This window comes from Copadichromis virginalis, linkage group LG7 (genome assembly GCF_057382275.1).
Source record: "Copadichromis virginalis isolate Kocher_CV1m ecotype Utaka linkage group LG7, C_Virginalis_male_GT1.1, whole genome shotgun sequence".
NCBI lineage: Eukaryota > Metazoa > Chordata > Actinopteri > Cichliformes > Cichlidae > Copadichromis > Copadichromis virginalis.
The window spans coordinates 67,432,406-67,459,800 of NC_140624.1; the positions used below are offsets into that span (position 1 = coordinate 67,432,406).

Below are 27,395 nucleotides of genomic sequence, written 5' to 3' on the forward strand. Positions count from 1 at the left end.
ATTAGTCCCTCTGTGCTGTCTTTCAGTTCAACTTTGTTCAGCCACTGGTAGGATTTCTCAATTATTAGCCACTTTAGTCACTTCTTCTATCAGATATGCTGTGCTCCCCTTTCTCAGGTTGCTGCTGCCTGAGGTATTCACTAAGCACACTATCAGTTGTGGCCATCTTCCAGATGTAGGCTACTCATGGATCTGTTGTTTCCTCCTGGACAGCGGCTCTGACACTCACTAGTCCTCAGCCACCTTTCTTCCACGTAGCACAGTTTCAGGGTGCTGGATCTGGGGAGAAAGCCCCCATGTCAGTCAGAGTCAGTGGCTCCTATCTCCTCCTTTGGTCAGCTTATTATCCCAGCAGGGTACCTGATCACCGGCAGGGCTTAGGTGTTCATTGCCCAGATCTTGTTCTTCCCATGCAGCTGACTCTTCAGGACTTATCTGACCCTCTGCAGGTGTTTGGTGGTTGCAGCTTTCATAGCAGCCTCTTCATGATACTGATTCATTTTTGCAAAAGATTCAGGTTCAACACATACTGGAATATAATGCAGTGAAGCTCTCAGGCTTTATGTTCTGCTTTCAAATAATCATTCCCAGCTGCTGTCATATTATCATAACTGCTGAGTCTATACACTTAAAGGGATCATTTACTTTTCTGTCCGATCTGGTTTCAGAATTTATAACAAATGATATCCAACATATAGGCCTGTAAATACAAATTTCTTCATTTTATGTACATAATGTATATTACTTAAAAAAAAATCAATCCCTTTCCTTTCTGTTCCCCATTTCTGTTCACAAAGTTGTCTCTGAGAGCCACAGAAAACGAACCTCTGCCTTTGCAAATGGCAGATGCATCTAATCTGGCTGTGGGGGCAGATTTCGATCAGCAGCTCGGAGCTGTGTAAACTGCCCGTCGCCTGCACGCATCAGCCCGCCAGCGATCGTCTTTTCCTTCCCTGGAAAGTGACGACGCTGCATCATTTCCTCAGAACTGGGAAAAGAAAATGAGGATTCGCCTGAAGTCGCTGCGCCCTCCTCCATTTTTCTGCGCGCACGGGGGAGGAGGGTGAGCGAAGCTCGAGCGTGCGCCCTCGGCAGACACTCAAGCGCAAAAGACACACGGCTCATCCGCTCACCTCCCCATTGACGTCAGTCCGGTGTCACATGAACGAGCGAGGACCAATCGGCTCGGCGCTGCCGGAGAGTGCTGGCTGCTTTACACCAAGATAGGGGGAAAAGACTGAATAAAAGGAAACCGTGCCAGTTAGCTTGTAATGACCACAAAATCCCACGGAGGAGCCCACGGTCGCCGCCATTGGATACTCGTCCCGTTTCCTCGTGAATCCCGCACGTTTCTCGCTGTGGATTATTGCGTTTGGAGCCAGGGCGGACGGAATGGATAAGGCCATGGCCCTAACATATTGAGTAGCTCGTTGGTGGCGGTGGTGGAGGGGGAGGCGAGACGCGCACCGTGGAGACAATTTATGGGGCATTGTGCGGGGAGGAAAATGGTGGATTATTTGCAGTGTGTCACGAAAATCTCCCCACATCTGGATCTCCTGCCTTGAGACACTGATCGGTGGCGTTTCTGCGCCTGTCTACAGTAACCGAGGTCGTGTTGTAGCAGTTGGTTGGTAGGTAGGTACCCCCCTCACCCCCCACCCCCAAGCTCGATCTGAACGACCTCATTTTTAAAAAAAAATTATTATTATTAATATTGGTTTTTTACATATTCATGTCGGATTGTCGTGTCGTGGCGACGCGCTCACTCTCCCCTCCTTGAGAGCAGAAACTGTTGGATTACAGACAACTATGGATTTCACCAGCGGCGGCGGCGTTGAAGGCAGCGAGCCGCACAACAATCAGTTCTACCAGTGCGAGGAGAACAAGCCTCTGCTGGCGGACATGTCGGAGAGCAATAACAACACGAAGCTGGGCGCGGGGCCGTGCAAGAGGTCCCTGCATCACTGCAGCAGCAGCGGGATGCGATACAAGCTGCTCCATGAGGGGGACATCCAGGTGTGCGTGGTCAAACACCCCCGCACCTTCCTCAGCAAGATCCTCACCTCCAAGTTCCTGCGGAGATGGGAGCCGCATCACCTCACGCTCGCGGACAGCAGCCTGACTTCGGCCACGGTAAGGAACCTTCCGGCTCTCACACACACACACACACACACACACACACACACACACACACACACACACACACACACACACACACACACACACACACACACACACTTTCCTCATAATATGCTGCGTTTCACATTCCAGTTTTGCTGTTTGCCTTTTCGTGTCTGAACGCGCACCCAGATTACGCACAGTCTGCTGTTGACGCAGTTGGAAGAAGGCAGCCTGTCACTGCTTTCCCTCCTGCTCCTAATCTGGAACCCCTCCCCGCCACGCCTCCATCACTTCTCCTCACCTTCCCGGGACCCTGCCGGCTTCCCAGGTGCCTCTCTCTCGCTTTGAGCTCGTCCTTTGACTCCGGGAGGGGTTGTTGCGTTTGGGTTTTAAATATTAACAGCTAAGATCTTCTTCCTTTAATGTGTTGGAATAAAAGCCATCTGTGGGGGAGGGGGGTTTAGGCTTTAGGTGTGTAACATGAAACCAGCTGAAGGTCTACTCCAGCAACCTGACCAAACAAAGCGCTGCTGCTTCCTGCCTGTCAGAGGGAGGCCAAGAGAAAGAGGATGCTCTGACGGGGTGACGTCTCTTTGGTCATGTGATCACATGGAGGCTCTTTCCTCTGCGGATGTGCAGGCCTATAGGTCCTGGTAATCAGCTGATTGAGCCAATGAAAACAGACCTGGATGGGATCTAATGGGATTGTTTAACCAGTAGACATAAAGGAGGAAATCCAGCAGCTTCCCCCTTTCAAAAGAAACAACATGGCCATTATTTTAGGAGCTGAAGAGCCTGGAGGAATCACACACTCTGTAATTACAGCATTAACTGCAACAGGACCCGCGTCAGTAGGGATCAGTTGTAATTGTTAGCAGAACAATTAAACCCTGTGATTTCCCCCTTCTGTTGTTATCATCTCGTGACATTTTCCTCAAAGCGTGTTTTATCAGCACACCTTGTTAAAGGCCCTTTGGACGTCTGCCTATCACACCCACGCTGGAGGAGTTTGCAGAACTGCTTGCTGCAGTGTGCAACACCTTGGCAGCTGTTATTATTTCAGAAAAGACTTTCCGATATAGTTGATGACTTTCTGAATTCATGCAAAATATCACATTCGAGAAATCGTAGAGCTTTCAGGGAAAATGGATATATATATATACGTCACGGCTCAACTTTTGCCTTACACTGATTGTTGGTCGCCTTTTTGCATTATCTCATGGGCGTAACACAGCAAGTCCGTGACACCCTGAGATATGTGCGAGGAATCAGGGGTTATATGCAAGTGTTTTCATTTACAGGATGAGGTATCATGAAACTAGCTGATTAATAGAAAAATAACGTGCAGCTCTTTTGATAACGACTCCGTAGTTATTTGTGTAACCAGCCTCTGCAGAAGCAATTATTGCGGTTAATTCAAAGTTACCACGTTACTGTTAACATCAGAGTTGCCCCTTTCCAGGGCACCAATATGAATATGTCCTTAACGGTGTGCCAGGTTAAATACCCAGTGCCATCTTGTGGTTCAAAGTGGGATTACACAAAAATACATCCCATATTTTTTTTGTAATTATCATTATTTATTCATTGTAGCCTCAAATACAAGATTTGTAAGAACGGTACTGATGTATGATGATGAAATGATATGTTGTCCTTTTCTTTTCTTTGCAAGACACAAATCGCGAACACATTTTCCCAACATTTGTTATGTGCAGATATTTACCAGTAATTAAGATATTTTGATCAATGCAGTTAAAAAAATAATTTTACTGTCACATAAACTTCCCTCTGTTCCTGACAGGGAAGTTGCAGAGTGCCCCCTGGTGGGCAAAAGATGTAACATCAACACTTACAACATGGCTGAAGGGTGTTTCTTTCATCTCTTCTTTACTTTTTACATTTTCATTTATCAGCTGTTATAAATGCAGATACTGATAGAGCGCTGCTATATTGGCCCCACTTGAATTATTTTAATTTAAATTGATATTTTGTTGGTATTTTGGATGTAAAGCCATAGCAGATGTTTCTTTAAAATCTGCTGATAACTTCAGAAAATGTTTGCAGTTTGAAGTAATTGTATAAACTATAATTTAGTAGCTGGGAGGTGTGTGGGGGGGATTTCTTCGGTTTTTGACTTTGCAAATTGTAAAGTTCCAACAACCCTGGGGTGCCTCTGTCAGTGCGCCCCAGGCTGGCTGTGGCTACAACGTGGCTGCCATCACCAGTGTGTGAATGTGTGTGTGGATGGGTGGATGACTGGATGTGTAAAGCGCTTTGGGGTGCTTAGGGACCAGTAAAGCGCTATATAAATACAGGCCATTTACCATATTATCCAATATCTTGTATATATTAATTTAAAGATAACAAAGACATTTAAACAACACTTGAAATCAAAAAATATTTGAAAATGAAAAACTAACGGTTTTTATAAATGTGTAGTACACTCTGTACTGGGCTCAGCCTTAGAGATGGGGTGAGGAGCTCGGCCTTTCAGGTGCTCCATAATGGGCTGGCTGTGGCTCAGCAGGTAGAGCAGGCCATCTACTAATCGCAGGATTGGTGAGCCAATTCCTTGGTTGCTCTAGTGTACGTGGCAAAGTATCCCTGGGCAAGAAACTGAACCCCGAGTTGCCCTTGATGCATTGATTGGAGTCTGAATGTTAGACAGTAAGCAGCTAGATGGAGAAAAGAAGTGCCTATATGAATGTGCGTAAATGGGTTCAGTCCATGTATCGTTATCATATCGAAGGGATCAAGCAGAGGCATCAGACTAAGATGCCTCCTGGAGGCCTCGTAGGTGAGGTGTTGTGGGCACCTGTAGCTGGGAGGAGACCCGGGACACGCTGGACAGGTGTCCCTCAACTGGCTTGGGAACACCTCAGTGTCCACCCCAGAGGAGCTGGAGGAGGTCTGGGCATCTCTGCTTGGGTGGGTCTGGATATGCGTCAGAATACTGATTAAAAATAACCACACTGAGGGGTCATTGTCATTGTCTGTGACCCTCGTGCTTTGTGAACACTAGTCGTGAAACTATTGCAGCTGAGAATGCAAAAACAACCTGCAGGTATCAGTTAAGCCTCCACCTTTTCATGCAATCTTTTTAGTTTTATTTTCAAAAGCATTAAAAAACAATAATTTTCTGATTGAATCTTTTAAAACTGCAAACTAGAAGTCAGTTCAGTTTGGACATTTCTGTCCTGCTCTGACAAACCTCCTGACTGCATGCTGTGTCGTCTGTTTTAATATGACATATTAGAAGCTTATTGGCTGATGTCTCATATGTTATCCTGTAAATCGCTCAGCAACAAACAGCCCTTCACTCAGCACCGCATATTTTCTTACCATACTGCAAATACCAAGTGGTGTCATTTATCACAAAATGTCTGTTAGCCTGCTTCGTTTCAGGAAATCTACCGTGTGACGTTAATGCTGCTTTGAATTATGTCACATGTGGCGTTTATTCAGAAATCCTCATGCAGCAGCGGTGCGCCTGCGAGCCGTCTCCTATTCTTTGCCCCCGTAGAGGCTGAAATCTGAGCAAACAGGGTTTTATTCAGGCCGGGAGCGTGAATGTGCACGTCCTCAGTGGAGTTTTTGTGCCCAGCGTCAAGCGGAGCCGGTATGTGGGCCGACGAACAATGCTGACCCATTTGCTCTGCGCTCTTCCAGCAGGGCTGCTTCCACAGAGCGTCGACTCTGCGTCTCCAACAACATCCCCACGCTCTGCAAATAACCGAGATGATTGTGAGGACAAAAAGCTCTGTGAAACTGAGCGCCGCTGCCAAGAGGGTTTCACCTGAATTAAATTAAAGTGGTTGCCATTTTTCTAAAATCCTTCTCATGCGTACACAAGTGTAGACAGTTGCAGTCGCTTAGGCTTTCACTCATCTGTTAAATGCTTTTTCTGTCTCTCGCTGAGTAGCAGGAGGGAGGGTTGTGACTCACTTTTCATTCCTTGCTTCGACAGACCTTCCTGCCACGGCTGTGCTCAGAAGCATAACCTACATCACATTTATGTAAGAAGGCTGCAAAGTGCAGGAAAGCACTTCCTATATCACGTCTCGCTCACAAAAGGCGAGAGATGAAAGGAACCTGATTATTTTGGGTTCATTTTAGATGGTGAGGTTGAACTTGGCATTTAAGAATCGCTATCTCGCATGTCCTTATAGGTGAAATATTTAGCAAGAAGCAACATCGCTGATCTATCTTGGTGTGCGTTGGTGTGACCCATGATGTCACTTTTAGAACAGATAAACTGGTTACATGGAACTTTATTTTTTCACAGCATTGTGCTGGACTGATTGAGTCGGAGCGTTGGAGACCATGTTTCCTTGATGGAACGAGAAAAAACAACAACAAAAGATGGAAAATGAACACAAATGCGCTCAAAATGACTGCACGAACACGCGACAAAAGAGCAAAAAGGACCGTAAAAGATGAAAAATGACCACAGCCTCAAAAAGACTGCAAAAGATGACCAAAAATGTTGTAAATGACATTTTTAGTCATTTTTAAGTGTCTGAAGAACAAACAAAAGGACAGAGGCAGACCTGAGGGACGTCCTGTTTCTCTAAGAGAAAACTAGTCTTGTAGGTGGTTTCAGGTGATTTGCTGTGTGGCGAATCCTAAAGTGTGAGCGGCTGAAGTCGCACAAACAGGTTTCACATTAATGAAAACACGTGCCTGTTATTCTCAGTCACTGTGTGGATGAGCCCGTGTGTTATTGTCACCTTGCTGAACGTGTTACACTTCGGATTAACTTTGAGTTGTAACACCTAACTCCTTCACGCCGAGGTGTCCAGCAGTGTCACGTGTGGGACGAGTGGGAGGCGTGGAAGTTTCACACTTGAGGGAGCACAGAAGAAACGGCGCAGAGCTGCATCTTTAAAGAAGACGTAGATCAAACTGATCCTCGACGACACAACTGCACTGCACGGAGCTGTGGGTGTGCAGCTCAGCAGCTGTTAGTGAGATGCTAACAGAGCTCTTAACACAGAGTCAGGCTCACAGTAAAGAAGTATTAGGACCTGCTGTAGCTTTACACTGACAATATAAATGATTCACCTCCATGAGTGAAGCAAGCCCAATTCCAAAACTCCTAAAGAGGACCTATTCTGCTGCACTCAGATCCATTTTACAGTGTAAAAGTTTAAAGGTAAACATGATTACATTTCACTAATTAGAAAACAGCAATTAGCTGCTGATTATACATTGAGAAAATATGCGTTCATAGTATTCTAGTTTTCATTTTCAGGACAGAAATTGTTTTTAAAAGTGTCACATCACTGATGCTTTTAGTTTCAGCCCAGCTGTTAGAACTCCCCTAGTTTCTTTAAAAAAAGGAAAGAAAAGTCAGCTAGACTTCCTGATGTGGTTGCTTAATGCGTCATTCAACTTCATAGAGCAGGCCTCAACGCCAAGCCACCTATCTCCACCATCTCTAAAGTAGGTCTAAGCAGCAGCTGATTGGTTATGATTTGTACAAAGACAGGAAACTCTGCTCTAGCCTCAAAAGTGATATCTTGAACCATTTTAAATGTGCCCCTGTTTTCAGAGATGCTTCTGCAGCGATAGATTTGATTACATCCAGACGCAGTCTTGAACTGCAGGACTGAAAATCCTGAACTTTTAATTGGATTTTTCCTTAAAAGTTTAAAAGTTTTGCACTCCTTTTCACGCAGCAACATATCGTACCATCTTTAAGCTCTACACCTGGCTTGCATCCACAGCTGTGTCCAATTTAGAATCGGCGATTAACCTAAGAAGTCCGTGTTTGGTCTGTGGCAGGAAGCTGGAGTACTTTTAGAGAAGCCACCGAGGCACTGGGACATGCTAACTCCACACAGCAAGGCCTCCAGCTGGCCGGCAGTTTTGGGCCCAGATCCTTTTTGCTGTGCGGTGACGCTGCTAACCACGTGACCGCTGCCAATCCTGAAGCTTTTACTCTGAAGGTGGTGAAGAAAGCTTGTGCAGGAGAGTAGAGGATAAAAGTATACATCCAGATCAGCTGGTCACATGTTTTGCTCCCAAAAGCAGAAGGATCTTGTTTTTGCAGTTCTGATAATACAAAATGGCAAGAGAGTCCCAAACAGGTCTGAGCAGACCTCCCTGACAGGCCACCATACGTGTTCATACTTTAAAAAACGGATCCTCCCAGTCTGTGTTTGAACAATGCAGCCATTAGGCAAAGATCTGACTTGGAGTCAGGAATGATGGTGCTCCCTGCCATATTGATTTATGATATTTAGAATGGATTGGAATTGGACTCGTTCCCCTTATTCTGCCTTGTTATGTGTGTCAGCGAGTGATGGATAAAGTGAAGGAAAACAGAGAAAACCAAACGACAGAGTTTGTCAGGAGGGAGAAAAAAGAATGTAGACTGCAGCCAAGCAGCAGTTATTCTCTATTGTTTTTAGTCGTGTCTTTCAGGAAAACTGTGGGCTGTTTTAAGGCAGCTGGGGAAGAAAAAAAAGAAGCTGTAGTCAGTTCGGGCAGTGGGAAGTTGCACACAGTGCTTTTCTGTAGCCAAACGCTGTGAAACTTGTTTTCCACCTCAACTGAAATTTACATCCCCCCCCGCCCGTTTGCATTTTAAGCTTTCTCTGATGTCACACAGCAGCGCATTGTCTAATCGTTTGCATGATTTAGTGGCTGATGCACAAATGTGTCACAAGATAACAAGCAAGAGCTAATGGATTGTTCATGTTATACTTTCCGTACTAGCATAGCTTTGTGTAGCAGCTGTCTTTAAGTTAACTCACTGAGCTGTCAAGTTTTCCTCAGCCTAAGTTTTTCATTAACACGTTTCCATCACACTTTTCACCGTAGCGCTGTTTGAGTAGTTTACCCAAGTTTACAACCAGACCATGAGTGCTGCTGGTGGCCAAAACCATTGTGAGGAGGTTCTCAGTGCAGCATCAGTTGCTAGCAATAAGGAAAATCACTATTGGCTGTCCTAAAAGTCGCTAGAAGTTGCTAAATGACCTCATCGCCTAATTTGCATAATTGGTGACCCGAAATAGGCACTGGCGGAGTTTCTTTTTTGAGTGCCACCTCACTGGCGCTCCTTACCATTGCCACTGGATGTGCGGAAGCGACGCAGGAGACGAGGTAACCGTGGAGGTCGCCTTTGTAATGTTCTTATTCCTCTGTGAATAAAACATCAAGAATTGCTCCTGGTGCTAGCTTCAGCTAGCTGTTTATTATTCCCTCTACCACGATCACTTCTTCTTCTATTCTGTATATCTTATTGATTCCAGAGCGCCCCCTGTGGGTAGCTTCAACAATAGCAACTATCATTACAGCCTTGTCAAACTGAGACTCAGGATCTCTTGTTTTCCTCATGAGCTTCGCTCAATTTGTCGATCCTGCCCGCTACTCTTGGTGCCGTTGCGTGCTTTGGACCCGGTGGACTCCTGCTTGGTTCCTGTTGTGGGATCTCTCGAGAAGGGTTCTGCAAAACCCTCTCCTCTCCGACATCTGCGTTGGCGTGGAGTGGACCAAACAAACCTCCGACCTGTGGATCTGGTTGTTGCTGCCTCGGAAGCTCCCGAGCCAATTCCTCTCAGGTTGGGATTAATTAACGCCAGATCGGTGGCAAATAAGCCATTCATTTTGAAGGAATTTTTTGCTTCCCATGCACTGGATTTTCTTTGCTTGACTGAAACTTGGATTCCACCCGGTGAGTTAAGTGCCTTTTTTTAGTGTTCCGAGAGTTTCTGGTCGCGGAGGAGGGCTAGCTGTTGTTTTTAAGGCACATCTTGACTTTAAGCAGCTATCCCCATCAACACGCCACACCAGTTTTGAACTCTGTTTGTGTGAACTGGGCCACTCGTCTTCGCTGTTGTGTGCGATTGTTTATCGGCCCCCAAAATATAACAAGAAGTTTTTATCCGAGTTCTCAGAGTTTCTTGCTGACTGTGCATCACGGTATGACCAGATCCTTTTACTTGGTGATTTTAATATACACGTCTGCTGCCCGGGGAAGCCCCTGGCTAAGGACTTTCTGGACTTAGTGAACTCTTTTAACTTTATTCAGTCTGTTAAAGGTACCACTCAAGAACGTGGTCACACACTGGACTTGGTTTTATCACATGGTTTATCTGTCCAAAACGTACTTGTCGAGGATGCGGTGTTCTCTGACCATATGCCTATTTTATGTGATATTGTTCTTTTTAATCCTGTTCTTAAGCGTGCTGTACCTGCTCGATGTTATCGTGCTTTTGGCTCAGATACTGCCGAGCGGTTTTCCATATTGTTTGACCAATTTATTTCTTATCCTCCTGAGTTGTCCATCTCAGATGGATTAGTTTCTTGTTTGGATTCTGCTTGTAAATCTGTCCTCGACGCTGTCGCTCCTTTTATATTCAGACAATGCAAGCCAAAGGCTAGTCCTTGGCTAACTGATTTTACCAGAGCCGCTAGAAAAGAATGTAGAAGATGTGAAAGATGGTGGAAAAAAGATAGGCTGTGCGTCTCTATGGAAGCTCTTAAGACTAGCTGGAAAGTCTATCAGAGAGCAGTAAAGGCTGCCAAGCACTCCTATTTTTCTCAACTTATTGCTGCCAGCTCGCAATACCTTCGTGTTCTATATAACACTATAAATTCTGTACTTAATCCGGAAGGCTATATTCTTTTGCACTCTTCTGCGGTTATGTGCAATAAGTTTCTTAATTATTTTGTGGAAAAGGTTGCTAGTTTGAGACCTCCGACTCTACCTATTGCTGACCCAGCCATGCATGGTTCTTGCTCAAGTCTGTTCTCTGCTTTTCTACCAATTGTTTTATCTGATTTAGAGAAACTTGTGTTGAATGCTAAACCGTGTGGCTCTCCAAATGACGTTGTTCCTCCCCGTTTTCTTAAAAAGGTATTTCCTATCATCGGACCACATATTCTGAACATTATTAATACTAGTCTTTTGTCTGGTCAAGTACCTAGGGAATTTAAGCATGCAGTCATACATCCTTTACTTAAGAAACCAGGCTTAGATAGTTCAGTCATATCAAATTTTAGACCGATCTCTAAGCTTCCCTTTCTTAGTAAGATTCTGGAAAGGATTGTTTATACTCAGTTGATGGACTACTTGAATGACTCTAAATTGTCAGAAATCTTTCAGTCCGGCTTTAAGCCATTCCACAGCACGGAGACAGCCCTCGTAAAAGTTATGAATGACATCCTGATAACGACAGACCGTGGTAAATATGCAGTGCTGGTCTTGTTGGACATGACAGCTGCATTTGACACTGTGGATCATGATTTGCTGATCTCCCGCTTACAGCACGGTGTGGGAATTACTGGTTCGGCACTTTTGTGGTTAAAGTCCTATCTTTTAAATAGGACATTTTGTGTTAAGTTGGGGTCGGCTTCATCCTCTGTGGCCCCTCTGCTTTGGGGTGTTCCACAGGGATCTATTCTTGGGCCGTTATTGTTTTCATTGTACCTCTTGCCCCTTGGCGCGATTTTCCGAAGGCATAAAGTGCCATTCCATCTATACGCAGATGACTGCCAGCTCTACTTACCTCTTAGTCATTCTGATAGTCTCCCAACTGGACCTCTGCTTGACTGCCTTACTGATGTCAAAGCATGGATGGCAAACAACTTTTTAAATTTTAATGATCGGAAGACAGAAGCAATTTTATTTGGCCCAAATCGTTCTTCTCATACTCTGGATGTTGATCTTGCAGCTTTGACTTCCCAACTAAAGAGTTCGATCACAAATCTCGGAGTTAAAATTGATTCTGCACTCACCTTTGATGACCATGTAAACGGGGTGGTAAAATCAGCATTTTATCACCTCAGACGTTTATCGAAGGTTAAGCCCTTTCTTTCCAAGCGTGACTTGGAAAGCGTTATTCATGCCTTTATTACCTCACGTTTAGATTATTGTAATTCTCTTTTAACAGGGGTTGGGCAGGGCACTTTGTCACGCTTGCAATTAGTGCAAAATGCTGCGGCACGATTTTTAACTGGTAGAAGAAAATTTGATCACATCACTCTGATTTTGGCCTCTTTACACTGGCTTCCAATTGAATTCAGGATCCGTTTTAAAGTCCTTTTATTGGCGTTTAAATCTCTAAATGGTCTGGCACCTGTTTATTTGTCTGACTTGTTGAAGCCCCACGTCCCCACTCGTTCCCTTCGGTCAGCTGAGCAGTTGCTGCTTTCGGTCCCAAAGACACGGCTGAAACTTAGAGGAGACCGAGCGTTCTCTGTTGCAGCGCCGATGCTTTGGAATAACCTTCCTCTCCATATTAGACAGGCTGCATCAGTGCCAGTTAAGTCTTTATTAAAAACCTATTTTTATTCCCTGGCTTTTAACTCTGTGGGTAACTGACATTTTTATTTTATTTTATTTATTTTTTTATTTTTTTATTTTTATTTTTATTTTTTTATTGTTTTTTAACTTTATTACTATGTCTATTACTATGTGCATATTAGTATTGTACAGCACTTTGGTCTACCAGGTGTGTTTTTAAAGTGCTATATAAATAAATAAATGATGATGATGATGATGAAGTAGTTTTAAAACTTTTGATCCACAAAAAGTAACAGTGAAAGAAGACTATTTTTAACCATAGCGTTGTTAACAAACTACATTAACAATCAAAATGGTCATAGCAAACCTCACCAGAACAGCGTTAGTTGAAATCGGATGTACAAGATGGAGTTGATTTATTTTAGACAAAGAAAACTGTACATTTACTGCTGCTCCCACCCTGCATTACAATCAGCGCGGGAGCAGCGGCTTCGCTAATGCACCGTTCATTAGCGGTTTGAACGTGTAGGGGTGAACTCTGATGGCAGCTGGGGGGGGACTGCTGCCTGAGGACTATCTGCTGCCTTTGGTAAGGGCGAGGTGCCCACGGCAGCACCCGTGCTTGTTGAGTGTGAGAGCGATACTTGCTTTCACGTCAGAAAGTCGTTATAAGTCTCCAGTAACACCAGCAAAAGTCGCCAGATTTGTCGCTAGTCGCTTTTTAGAAAATTTTTGCTAAGGGGGTCTGAAAACTCACTAAATGTAGTCGCTAAGTTGGCAACACTGGTTGCTAGCGACCTCTAGCAACCACTCCCCAACCGGATAGGGAATGTGCATTTTTCCAACAGGGGGCAGATCCCTGCGTGACTGAGGACTAATGTAACACTGAAGAGGCTAACACCAAAGAGTCAGCAGGTTGGAGCTGTTTCTGCTACCCCGGCAGTGTTTTTTCTTTTCATTTGCGGCAGTTTTTGACTGAACTGCCCAAAGTTTGAAAAAGAAAAGTTCAGATGACATTTTCATCGACTTCATCCTCTCTTAAACGGTCGTGTGATTTAATGCACGTGTTGTTTTTTAACTTTATTCATCCGTCTCCAGCTTCACGTGTGTGTGGAACATAGTAACAGCAGGCAAAAGTGGATTCAATGTGACGGTAAATGACAGGAGCATGCAGTAAAGACTCCCACACTGAGATGAAAGGAAGCGAGTGCAAATAAATCAGCCAACGTATCCGTGCATCGTGTGAAGGTGCTGATGCAGAGTTTGTGCTTTGTAGCCTGGATTCCTTGTGCTGTATCTAATAAAACAAGACAGTAAAACGGCTAAATGTATTGATACGGACCAATAGGCAGATTGATAGACTAACCAGAGACAAGCCAGTCATTTCTTTGATTAATAAACTGCCTCTGAGTTTACTCTCTGCATCTCTTTACCTCGCTCGTACAGTGTTCTCTGGCTAAATAAAAAAAAAAAAGAATAATGTAAAAATAAGCATGTGTTTTTAATGAGGGGGAAAAAAAACTCTGGAGTGCATTAAGATTGCAGTATTTTACCGTCAGCAGTGACCCTAGCTATTTGGAGCCAACATCAGATGAAATGACTGGTGAGAAGTCTGGTTAAAAGCCCAGGAAAAGGAAAAAAATCAGTTTTTCCATTCTAAACAGCTGTTGCTTCTTTGTGTTGTTTTTGGCTGCAGAAACCAGAACAGTAAGAAAAGCACGCATGCATACAGAATGACGACCAAACAAGCATTTGTTCGTCGAGTTGTAGGTCACGTGACCTCATGAACAAGTTTGTGTCAAACTCATAGAAGCGATGAGTGTCGTCTGCAGATGTGGAGGACGAGCTGGCAAAGAGGAGGCTGACGAAAACAATACTGGGGCTACGGTGCCGTGTGGGAAGCAGGAGTCACACGTGACGCCTTTAAAATGAACACACTGCCCTCCTCTCATTGGTGCCTTTTGACCTCATCTGCCATTACTTTACATTATGCTCCGCTGTGGACGTGAACAGCTGGAGTGACAAAAAGCTGCCCATCCAGAGCCTCACGCTCGCCGTCTAATGACAAAATTTGCAGACCTCGGTTCAAAGTTTCAACCGAGACGTGGAAACGTGACGCACATTTAGAAAACATTTAAAGTAGCGTTCAAGATTTATTTAACCTCCTTTTTATTTGTGAATGGCAGGAGGCAAGAAATCCCATTATTGTGCTGTCAACGCCAAATGCTTAGAATACGCAGGATCAAGTAGTTCACGTGGTGGTCTTGGAGCATCTTCAGCAGAAATAAATGAGTGACTAAGCAAAAGAAAACCTCGGTAGTGTTTGTTGCATTGATGGTGCTGTGTACTGTACGTATTTCTGAATTAATAATACATTAATTACAAAGCTTCAACCAAGCATGTTCCTGTTGTTGAATCATCTGCACTGATATGAAAGATTTTTATTCATATAAGAAAAAAATCAGCCCTGAAACCTGATGAGTCAGAAAAACAAATCACAGGCTACACTTTCACAATATATGGCAACTTGATTTGAAAAAGCATATATTTAAACAAAAAAGTGGAGGGACGAATGCGTTTCAACACTGCTTTTATTCAGGAAGTGACTGCAGCAGTTTGGTTTAGTGTTTGGGGGGGTCAGAACCGGTGCCCGATGCCCCTGATGTATTGTCTGGCCTTCTTGCTGGTGACGTCTTGAGCTCATTCATCACCAGACCACAATGAGCAGTGAAGCCATGGCCTCAACGTCAGGGGCAGTATCGCAATCTAATCTTAAAACACAAAAACACCACCAAGGGAACAAAACCTTGAAGGCTAAAGTGAATTTGAGTGTTGGTTCAGAACAGACTGTCAGGCAGTTAAATCGCTGCGTATTTATATACGAAATGACGTTACTCCTCAGTTTGTCTGCATGTCTTCAGATGCCATTAAAAGGTCATAAAAGAAGCTTCGAATCCTGTGTGTTAGGATATTTACAGATAAGTGTTAGGCTGGAATTCTAATGTGTTTGATCAGTGTTTAAGTTGTTGTCGTCATTAATGATATTACCTTACTTGCCATGTTAGATTAGAGCCATAAAAAGGGATTCGGTTACACTGCTGCTTTACCTGCAGAGACGGAGAAGTCATCAGAGGACTTCTGCGCTGCCAAAGATAAACAGCCCTCTGAGTTCGGCATCCACATGCTGGTTTTGTTCATAGGGTGTGTAGCCTGCTGCACATTTACCTCAGTGTATTGACTTTACAGAGATCACTGTAGCATCTCCTCCACAACGTAACCAGCAACAAACTCATTAGTCTCTCTGGGTGACGGTTGAAGCTGCTGCAGTTTCGGAGCTTTAGCACTGACATTCAGCCAGAAATCAAAGTCGCTACAGGACAGTTTCAGTGCCACGTGAAGCCCTGTGCATTCATACAGATGGCATTATGTGAAAAGCGGCCCTGTACAAGAGTGCACCCTGCCTCCTGCGCCACAGCGGCTGGGATAGGCTCCAGCTGACCATGACTTGAGTAGGCGGAAGAAAGTGGATGAAAAGTATTTAGACTCTTTAGTGTGAGGAATAGCTGCTACATCCAGCAGGTAACGAGGTGCAATGATAGAAAGTTTGCAGTTTGTCGCAGGGATGCTGTGTGTGCAGTTAAGCAGGTCTTACATGTTACCTGCTAAACAACTTGTCAGTGAACCGTGCTGCGATCATATCTGCATTCTGACGTATCGCTCGCTCTGCTGCTCCAGTATTTCCATTAAATACCTGAACAGGAGAAGGATATTCAGCCACGCTTTTCACACTGTCTGATGTAACTGCGTGTCTGCGCTCAGGTCTGTTGTGTGTCACAACACCGAGCGTCGACCTGCTGCGGCGGGGAATAACGACAGCTCACGGCAGGCCTGTTTTCCACAGCAACCTTCCTCCACAGTCACAGCAACGTGTGCGTGTGCATGTGAGCTTCTCGAGTGTGATTTACAGTTTTGTTTGGGTTAACGTTCCGTTTGGAGCCGGAGTCGAGCCGCTCACGGAACCGCTGCCAGGAACCGCTACACCCATTATTACTGTGCTGTTTGTTTAGTTGTTGCTGCTTTTTGGTCAGTATATCCTGATGTCTCGCTGGTGTTAAACACACTCCCTAATACCGCTTTAGTTTTCAAATTAAAGGCTAATCATATCATTTGTGTGCTGAGCACATTCCACATACTGTTAGCGCAGGAATGAGGGTGAGGAATAAATCAGAAACAGCTTTCCAGGATCTATTTTTATCTGCTTGTATTTGAAAATGTGGCAACAGATGATGTTCTGGTCGCTGTCCCGTCCTAAAATGAACGGCTTGTAAAACTTCTAAACATATGCTCCAAACTTAAAGTGACACTAACCCGTTCCTGTTCTTGTAAACTTAAATATTACTGAAGAAAAAGAAGAGAATGTGCTCGTTTTTCTCTCTTTTTCTAAGAAAACTTGTGGTTTGTGGAGAATGTTTACACCCATTTTGTGCTTTTAGCCGAGCCTCAGGGGCACAAATGTGGCAGTAAAAACCGGTGTAGTTGTTTTGGAAAACTGACATTCCTCCTTTGACTTTTTGGTCTTCGAAATTATTTAAACTAGCAATTTATTATTTTTGTATATTGTATACTGAGAGGATATCAAAGACCTGTAAGACTGCAAATATATATCTAATGTAATACCAGGATTTGTTGCTATATAAATAAAACAATTAACATAAATGATGAAGATTTATGACGACTTGAATCAGTCATGTTTGTTAAATGCGATTCGTCTTGATGCTGGAAGCAGGAAGTGGACGTCCCTCTGTCTCCGTCCTCAGTCCTGCACATGCAAAGCTCTGCTCTTCTTTCTGCTGCAACACTGCGAGTTGCATTAATCAAGTGCAGCGTTAAGCTACACGTGTAAATATTAACACCTTCAGTGAGTTTGGTGCTGCTGTGTGCACACACTGTTCCCCCACATGCACCGTCCCGCGTTAAGTCTTTGCTGGAGGGGTTCCTCATTTCCTGCTGTAGCGAGGCCGAAGCGCTCCTTGACTCTAAACGTTTCTTGGAACCGTGTCAAGCCGCAGCGCACCAAACGCTGGGGCGGCCCGGCCGGCCGGCTTGTTGACAGTGCGCCGCGGGTGTGTTTACGAGCTGCGGTTTGCTCGTTCCTTCGCAAATGGAGAAGTGCAGCGGCTTATCGTTGAGGGAAGTGACTCTAATGCTTTGAGTCGAGCAGCTTTGCACGAGTTCTGCTGTGTGACTAAGCCCTTAAACAGAACACGTGACATGTTTATGTTAGCGTGTGATCAACCTGCTGGTCACGCTGAGCGGGGGTCTCTCCGTTACCGTAGCCGCCCCTCAAATCTGGGTCGCCGCTGAACGTCCATCTGCTCGGGAAAGGCTGTTATTGGTAAATAAGAGCACGCAGGAACACAGGATGTGAAAGGGTAATGTTTGCACGATGACAGGAACAGGAAGAAATGTGCAGCCCTCCAAAGCCTGCTTTTCCTCTTGCTATCTGTCTCCAGCAGGAGGGCTGCGGTTGTCAGTGTGTGTAGTGCACCAAATGGTGTTGACTGCAAGACGCCAATAAAGTTTCTCCAACCAGACTTCTCTCAGTTTCCTCAGTGTTTCTAGATACGGTGACATATCTGACATCCTGCGTCATTATATCCTCTGTTTGTCCTCATCTGTTGTCAGTACGCTCAGTGATATGACTTACGTGGAACAGCAGAAACATGAAGTGAAAAGAGGAAGGTGTGAGGGAGAGGGAGGAGAAGGTAAAGGAGTCAAAAGGAGGTGGTGAAAGTAGGTGAAATGGTTCCAATCCAGTGAAGAGAAAAAGTAAGAGGAAGCAGAGGAAGGAAAAGGAAGAAGGATTAGAAAGTAAATGAATAACCGATGAGAATGAAATCTGGAAAAAATGTATTGTGTCGTAAATGAAGGCAGAGAGAAAGGAGCAGTGGAGGATGTTGAAGGAGAGTTGTAAAAGAAAAAGGTGGTCGAGGTAAAAGGAAGTGGACAAAAGTATTCAGTCAGGGAGGAGAAATTAAAGATGGATGAAGTTGGAAAGAAAAGAAAGCAAAGAGAAAGTAAAGAATGAGATGTTAAGTGAAGGAAGTGTAGGAAGAGGGCTTTGTGAAGGAACTAAGAGATGGGGAAGGCTTTAGGAAATGAAAACAAGGAAAGGGGAAACAAGTTGGGAAACAAGACACAAGAGAAGGAAGTAAATTGGGGAAATAGTGAGAGGATGGGGGCATGAATAGGAAATATGTCAAATGAAAAACATGAGGATTTGTGGACTAAAAGGGGAGGAAAATACCAAAAGGTGAGGAGAACTGAAAAAAGAGTTGAAGGACGGAAGCGAGAAATAAGCTTAAGGAAGTAGGAGAAGCATGAGAAGGAAGGGGGGAAAGGAAGGAAGGAAGTATCGCTGGATGAGGAAGTAAAAGGAGTAAAACAGGAAGTAGATGTGTGGAAAAATAATGTTAGTCGACGTTAAATTTGCATCTGAGGTTTTTATCTAGAATTTTTCCTTTGAGAAGAGCAAATAATTTCCATTTTTAAAATAAATGGTTACATATAAAGTTACGTATTAATATCCTGTTGAGTTGTGGATTTAATTTGCTCAGGCTGACGACTCACATTAGCTTTCATAGTTCTTCCAGGGGTGAATGTGCTACAGTGCTCTGGCCTTTGTCATTGGCCTGTGAAACACCTGCCAGGTGACTCATCACACCCGTTCAGTCAGCTGTTTGAGTCGCCCGCAACTTCCTCTGTCACCCTCCTCCGGTTTCTCTTTCTTTGTCTTTCTCTCTGGCTGCTGATGCGCTTCCTGCTTTGACTCATCATTCACGCCGTTTAAAAAAAACAGAAAACTCCTCCTTCATGCGGCGCTTTGCAAACTCTACTCAGTGTATCGACGAGCTGTCAGGGCTGTAGAGGACTGAGTCAGGGTTTACAAATGCTGACACAAGGTCACACCACACCTGAAAGGTAAAGGAGGAGGCACGCCCCACACCCTGTGCTTATGTATACTGTTGCATGCACAGAAAAGCCAACGCTTCCATGCTAACTCGAGCCTTTACTTGAGCTGGCACGGATACTTGCAGAGGAGAAACTGAGATCATGTGTTATTTAATGACGTCGTCATATAAGAGAGCAAAGCACCTCCTTACCTGGTACTCGCATGCATGTACCCACGCCTCGCTACTGAAATGTGGGAAAGAGATGTGGTTCTTCACATGAGCGAGCATCATTTCATATCCACAGCGTTACATTTTTAGGGATGTAAAAATGTGGCCGATAGCCAGCTGTTACAGCAGAGCTTGTACCTGACGTTGCCGCACTCCTGAACAGTGCCACATGGCAAAAGTGACGCCACATCCGCCGTCACAAGCCACACTTTGGTCTCCTTTGAGCCACGCAGTCGTGCACCGCCTTGGTTTTGTAACCTCGAGCGGGTGTCGTGGATTGAAATGCAAAAGTATGATCGTTCTGGTTTTCGATGATACATTGGCACAGAAGACTTTCTGGAAAAATCTTTGGAGAGAAAAACGATCTTTGTTCCCGGTTTTAACTTCTCCTCCACCTCCTTTCCCAGTGCTGATGGGGAGGTTTCGACTGTTGTCTTTTTGTCTTGTTTGGAGCGACACTTCAAACATCCCTTTCTGCTCGTTCTCGGCCCCAAACACCCGTTTGCTCCAGTTCCCGTTCAAATTGTTTTTCGTGATCAGGAGTCTTTTTAAATGAGGACAGATTCAACATCGCCAACTCAAGGAACTGGATGCCAAAACCGATGGGAGACAACAGATCAACATCGACCGCTGCCACGGTGATGTCATCTTGTTTACTTATTTGTTGATGGCTGTAAACAAGACAAAAGCAGATACCAATGGTCAGCCAATAAACGGGCGCATCGCTACAAATGGTGTTTAAAGTCTACTGATTTACATTTTGGTGGTTTTGAATGGAAATCTGTCCATAATCCTGCCAGTGATGCAGAGGTGATCAGCACAGATGAGCCGAACGTTTTACTGTAAAATATAGTTCATGCGTCACGGTCTCTTTCTTTGTGTCTTATTTCCTCCGTTCTCCTTCCATCACTGCTCGCTGTCTGCTTCTCCCTGGAAACAAAAAAACATAACATACATCTCCATCCTCTTGTTTCTATAGCAACGCAGCAGAGCGGAGAGGAGATGAGGAGCCGTAGCCTCCTCCAGCCCTTCTCCGTGATGAGAAGCACAACAGAAAGAGACAGAATAAGCCAAAAAAAAGAAAAGGAGAGGTTTGGGAATAAGATGTAAAAAAGAAAGAGGAGGACTGAAAGAGGAGGAGAGGGAGAGGAAAGGGTAGAGAGAGGCAATCAGTGCTCGCTCTTGTGCAGGAAGGAGTATCTATGGTAACCTCGGCCGGTTATCAGAAAATTGAAGTCTCCTCTGTTTGTCTCCGTTCTGCTCTCCCTCTGCCTATTCAGAAATGCATTTATCGTCTCCTTTAGCTCCCGGCTTCATATTCTCCTCTTAATGTTGCAGTTCATCTTGTTAGTGTGTCATGTGCGTGCAAAAAACCACCGCAAACACTATTTGGCAGCTTTGAGACATGCAGACGGAGAGGCGGAGGGATGGACAGAGGCAGGGGCTGAGGTTTACTCTTCCGAGGAAATGAGACATCTTGCCCAGAATCAATATTTGCCGTGGACGTCGTCTGTAATGAAAATCCCGCACGGGTGCAGGCGCACAACAGGTATCCTGTGTGTGGGGAGGCGGGGTTACACCGAGAAGCCAGCTCACCCATCGGTCGTGGAGGGAGGTGTAAATAAAGGAATAGCATGTACGTTCTTCACCGAGGGTGGGGTTGGCGGAGCTGTTTGTTTGCTCTATAGAGAGAGATGGACGAGAACCACCTGTCTGCCCGAGCGGGCTGCAGAGGGACGCCAGGCGTCTGCTGCTGCTGCTCTCGTGTAGCTGCTCAGATGTGTTTGTGTTTACTGGAGCTGCAGACGTGCTGTTTATCTGTGTGGAAGCACACGCAGGGAAGAAGATGCAGTGGAGTCATGGAAGGATGGGCCTTGTATACTTTTAAAGTCACTGTTAACAAATGTCTCTGGAACACTAAAAAAAGAGAGCGAGAGGCCCCACGTACAGAAAGAGTGAAAACACAGCTGCAAAGGCAAACGCCACAAAGCTACACATGTTCAGCTCATTCAGTCCGTTTTATTTAGACTGTGCCTGTTCACTGCAGCGCTCGTCCTTAGGTGCTTTAAAGACTTCAACTGGAGACAGAACCCAAATGAACAGGCGGGAAGATCCTGTACTGGAACCAAAGCAGGAAAGAGAACAGAGGAGCCAGACGACGGCACGCAGTAGTGCTTTGTAAAAGAACGAGGGGCAGATTGAAAGCGCTCAGAGCATCATGGGAGGTCTCACAGTGGCCTGGGCGTATGGTTCAAATTCACCTGAAAATCAAAGGATGACAAAAAAAGGCCTAAAGATGACTACAGGGAGGTTGATGACATCCAGAAAAGGCTTCTTTGTCACAAGTTGTTACGAGCACACTGATACCAAAGCATGTGTTATTGTAATCAGATAAGAGCAGATTTTCCTGGGATTTCATCAGAAACATTATCTGAGGGGCAGATGTGGCGCTCGCAGAGGCCTGAACTGAAACGTGTAGATTTACTCTTCCAGTGAGCGCTGAAATGAAATGAATAATGCTTCTGCTGCCCACCAACGATGTCTGTTTATGTGGCGTTTCTCAGTTATGGTTGAATAGTTTAACTGCTGCATTATTTGTGCTTTAAAAGAAGAAAAGGTGGCTCGAGTTAAGCTTCCTGTATCTGCCCGCCTGCACTTTTATGTTATTAATACAATAAACAGGCAAAAAAGGAGGGGGTGTCCTTAACTTTAGCCCGTCTCAGTCAGGTGGGCAGCTACATGTGTGCTACTATATTTACATTGTTACTACTGATACATAGACCTGGTTACTGCATTATTAAACCTACGTCTGACGGAGCAGATCAGCTGTGGTTCTTTCCCAGTTTCATTCTCAGTCAGCAACACGCCAAATAAAGCAGGTCAGCTACCACACTTTAGTCACTTCTCTCTTTAGATGCCAAACTTCATGACGTTTTTGCAAACCCGGTGTTTTGCAATCAAGTCACCGCGAGAAAGCCAAAATGGAAGTTGTAATGTGTTATCTGTGTTTAACCACTGGCATAAAAACTCAATCTGTACAGTTTCACAGATTACAGAAATGGCTTTCAGAGCGGGACGTCCTGTGTGTGTGACGAAGTTGCTCCCAGTGAAACTTTTCACACTCGCTCTGCCGCCCTGAGAGAAAATGTTGCCTCTCCACTCTGTGTTTTCCAAAGTTTCTGAAGGGAAATGGCCTCAGAAAAATGAAAAGCAAAATAAGGACGATAATTCCAGCAGAGCTATGCAGAGAAAGCCACTACAGATGACGTCCACTCGGGCCATTTGTGTGGATATACAGTTAATCTTGCCATCGACAATAATTGGTCGAAAATCACGCAGTGACGCCGGCGTCTGGGAAATCAGCTGATGATTCATTTGCTGCTGTTTCTGCAGCGCTGGCCGACACTCGTCTTATTTTAGAGTGGCATTAAACATTTCTCTTCAAGCTCCTCCTGCGGGTTAGAAGATATACAGGCTCGGTTTCCTTGTGGCTTTCTCTCAGCCTCGTTATTTTTATCTGCTTGGCTTCCCCCGCCTCCCTTTCTCTGAAGACTCTTCTGTTCCTGAGTCCGGAAACTTGTGGTCATTTGTCAGCATTTCTGTAATCATTTTGAGACTAGCAAACGGGTTGTGGCGTGTTACTCGTGTGCACTGCGATGAGACTGCGATCAGAGCTCTGCCATCGCACCAAAGGGCCTTTTCCTGCATGCGCGTTGAGTTAAAGCTCCGCCGTCGTGTCTTTCTGGCTGATGTTTGTGTATTTGCGTGATTAATGGCTTTTGCTAAATTGATTTTCCACTTTGCTCTTGCATTCGGTGAATGTTTACTTGGAACTAAATCAAATGTCACCACAGCTGATAAAGATTACTCTGTGTACTGTTTTCACAGCATTTACCACTCGGCTGTATTTGGAGGTTTTGTTTGGCCTCGTGTTTACCCAGGGCAGGTTAGCCTGGGATATGTTTCTTTTTGTCTTTCCAGCTGACTGCCAGTAAAAAATAAATGCCTTTTTCTCCTCCTGCTTTGTTTAAATATACAATATGTACTGTAAATGTTAGACAGTGGCAGACTAATATCCTCTTGCTCTTTCCCTCTCTCCTCCCCAGCCCACCGGTTACATGGAGACATCATTGCCCTACAGCTCCATAGAGGACCTGCAGCTCCTCTCTTGGGACAATGCCCCAAAGTACTGCGTGCAGCTCAGCTTCCCTGGTGGCACCGTCCTGCTGCAGGTAATTCATTATCATTATTACGACTATTTTCGCCTCCGCCAGGGAGGTTATGTTTTTGGTAGCATGTGTGAGCTGTGAGCAGGGTCGTGTTAACGATCCGTCACACCGAGGGCTTCGAGGTCGGCCGAACGATTTGTTGGTCAAAGAGTGAGAAAAAGACTTAACATTTGGAAACAAGGTTGATGTTGTCAGCATGTAGATATACACTTCATATTTCTAACTAAACATTTAACCAGACTTAACAACAAGTTACCGACCTGACATGTCTTAAAAACGTACAGAGTGTATATTTAAATAGGTTTCAAACAGCAAAAGCGCTGCAAACTTTATAAATACTTTAAAAACAAAGACAACAGAATGAAAATGTAGAAAACTGTTCTCACAAATGTTAATGCTGTCCAGAGAGGTTAGTGGATGTTTTCAGTGTTGCACTGATTGTTGCTCTAATAATTTTAACCTCTTGTGTTCAGCACAATTAGTAAATTACTAAGAGCAAAGTCCTCCGTGCAGCTGAAGTCTCATGAAAACGTAACTCTTTGTCTCCTTCGGAGCGTATCTGTAACTAGACAGTTTCTGAAACTAGATCAAAACATTGTGGTTGATTTGCACATTCCAGGAACTCACGGTCAAAACACACTTTCCACATCTGGTTGCGTCAGCTTGTCAAATCTGATCTGCCCTATCCTACTACAGATCCTTATTTAAAGGTTAAGTTTAAACTTGATCACAGTTGTACATCAATACAACGCTTACTTCACTAAATGACTACAAAGCGACACCGGTGACTCCAGACCAGCTACAGTGGAACAAACCTGGGAGCCGACACCTCTGTGGGCAGCAGCCACATTTAGAGGTGGCTTATGTGGCGTCCAGTGGATAATTGGATCAAGACTCTCTGCTCTGTGCTCTGGTCACTGTTGTTGTTACACAACAGAACGGTAAAAATTATCATCAGGTCATTGATCCTTCTTCTTATTAGGCGGCCATGTTTAAAGCTGGAATAGCATCACTCTGTTTGCGCCCGTCACATTGATTTTCATTTATTTAGTTTCATTATTAGCAAGTATTTCTATGAACAGCTGGAATGTGACAAAAGGTTAAATAATTGCAGATAATTGTGTAAATGCTGTTTTGTTTGTAGCATTGTTAAATGAGTATTTTTACGGTTTTACGCAGTCTGAATTTACCTCGATCTTTAACTTATTAAAGCTTGTCTGTCTGCTTTGGCTTGGGACAACACAAGGTCCTGTCTTTGGCCTGTTGCTCCATGTACCTGCTGAACTCTGAGAAAATTTCATTTCAGCATTAACCAGAGCCGCTCAGGGGGCACATTTAGTACCGTTACCCATTAGCCCAATTACCTTGGATACACAGCTCGGCCTATGATTGGTGCTGGGGGTCAACAGTGAATGTCAGCCTCTTCAGCTGTGTTTGCTTGTGCCTGCTGGCCTTCTTTGGACCACCGCCCGATGCTCCCACTTTGAAGCTTTGCTGGTCGTGGAACGCTGGCAAACCTGGAATAAATCTTCAGCTATGTAAAGAACACTGACGTGCATTTAGTGTTTAGTGGATGGATGGTAGATTTGAAGGTCAAGTTGATGACTAGAAACCCCAACCTGACGCTATATTGTAGGTTAAGCTGAAGCAGGCAGGTACTCATGAGCACCAAAGGCTGTAATTGTACTGTACTTTACTATATTTAAGTACTCTAATACTTGACTTGCCCCAACATCTGCTTTTAATACAAAATCAACAAACTGAAAGCCTAGCTGTTTCACTGCACAGAAACTGTTGTTTAGCATCTCTTTGTGGTCATGTTGCACTGCATGCAGTGTTTCTGTGCGTGATCTTTTTGATTTCTGGTTGTGTGTGCGGTTGTATGTTTGTCTAAACATACAACCGCACACACGGTTGTATGTGGTTGTGGTTGTTCCTGGTACGTACTGTACCAGGAACAACCACAAAGGCAGTTTGTGTAGCACACAGCATGATAGCGCTGCGCAAATTAACAAAGTAGTTTGAAGTAATAATGTCGTAACAGTCGCTCATGGGTTGGGTCGGCACATTGTGTAAGTCGAATACCTAAAAAAGGTTTGAACTCTTTCTGAATCCAACGCCGGAGCTCATCCGCGTTCACGTTAAGCTGCTGCAAGCACGGCGGCGTTTCAACGTTTCGTGATATCCTGAGTATTTATCACCTTTTTTTCCTTTGACTTTTTTGTCAATATCTATTTTATCCAATAAGATAAAGTTATCTCACTGCAGTTATGTATTTCCTGTTAAATGAGATTGTCAGGCTGTCAACACTGTTGCTAAAACCTGCCATAAGTGTTGCCATAAGACAGAGTCAATATATCAATCTGTGATATCGGACTGCGATGGAATAGGGTTGGAAATAACATGCAATCAGTTTCTGATAATACAGCAATTAATGACCATCAGGGATGACAGCTTAGGCGACGATTCTTTGTGTCGTATTTGTTGGAGGTTTGTCAGTTGAGCTGGTTTAATGTGAGTTTGTGCGATGTGTCACGATGGGGGTGCAGGAGATGAGAGTATTTTAATTTATTTAATAAAACATCCATATTTGGTGTCCTTCCACTGAGACGATATCACCAAGCAAAATATTTGCGATTTGAAGCCACGGCTCTGTTTCTAAAGACACGAGTGGAACGGTCTCACTGTGGACGCCATCAACTTTATCAGGAAGTCCGACATGTCCAGTTATTACATTTTTATTCTAGTTAAAAGACTTTAAATTAGACTAGATTACTAAGATTACAATTACTTTGATTACTTAGAGATTTCTTGGCAGATGCACAGAGTGGTTGTTATTATTAACTGTGCATCTGACAGTTGCAGCACTGCAAGTTTTTGATATTGTTTAGCAGCTCTCTGACCATCAGGTTTGCTTTCATGGGTGCATTAAATCTGTTTCTCTTCTTCACAGCGCAGGAGTCTTTAATAAAACTGTAGATCTGGTCATTTAATGCTGGCTAAAAGGTGAACTTGTGACTTTTTGCACAGCAGCAAAAGTTTGTCTCAGGATATACTCGAAATCATTTGACATTTGTGTGTGTGTGTGTGTGTGTGTGTGTGTGTGTGTGTGTGTGTGTGTGTGTGTGTGTGTGTGTGTGTGTGTGTGTGTGTGTGTGTGTGTGTGTGTGTGTGTGTGTGTGTGTGTGTGTGTGTGTGTTGCTGCAGGCTGCAAACAGCTACTTGAGGGACCAGTGGTTTCACTCCCTGCAGTGGAAGGTAAGGTCACTGTTTTTTCTTTCTTTAACTATGAATTCAATCATTTCTTCAGCCTCATTAAAGCTGCAGCCTTCACCCTGTCCTCCACTTTGTAAAGATTACCACACACGGTGACATTTACTGCAGAATTATCATCTCAAAACATCAGAAATGGATGTTTATTATTGCACACCTTTCCCCAACCCCACACAGCATTTTATAGCACTTCATGGACCTTTATGAGGACCAGACCTCTAAACCTGTCAGGTCTGAATCCATGCTGTGCTCACAGAGCTAAATAAAGCTGTACAAGGAAGTATGCCTTAGTACTTGCAATGACTTCTGCACTGTACAAATGTTTCAGGTTAGTGT

General features: G+C 44.4%; 1 protein-coding gene across 3 annotated transcripts in view; it reads left to right on the plus strand.

The window, feature by feature from the left end:
- The first annotated feature begins 1,148 nt into the window (after window positions 1-1,148).
- Window positions 1,149-27,395, plus strand: part of cmip (c-Maf inducing protein) — a 45,586-nt gene continuing 19,339 nt past the window's right edge. Inside the window, exons 1-4 of one of the 3 annotated variants that reach the window (XM_085464898.1) lie at window positions 1,149-1,635; window positions 1,787-2,133; window positions 23,664-23,789; window positions 26,994-27,044. In XM_085464898.1, the coding sequence (XP_085321024.1) occupies window positions 1,810-2,133; window positions 23,664-23,789; window positions 26,994-27,044 (501 nt within the window). In that variant the 5' untranslated portion in view covers window positions 1,149-1,635; window positions 1,787-1,809. Of the gene's footprint in view, window positions 2,134-9,757; window positions 9,803-23,663; window positions 23,790-26,993; window positions 27,045-27,395 lie in introns of those variants that run through there. The other 2 variants (XM_085464897.1, XM_085464899.1) reach the window with 2 other exon arrangements.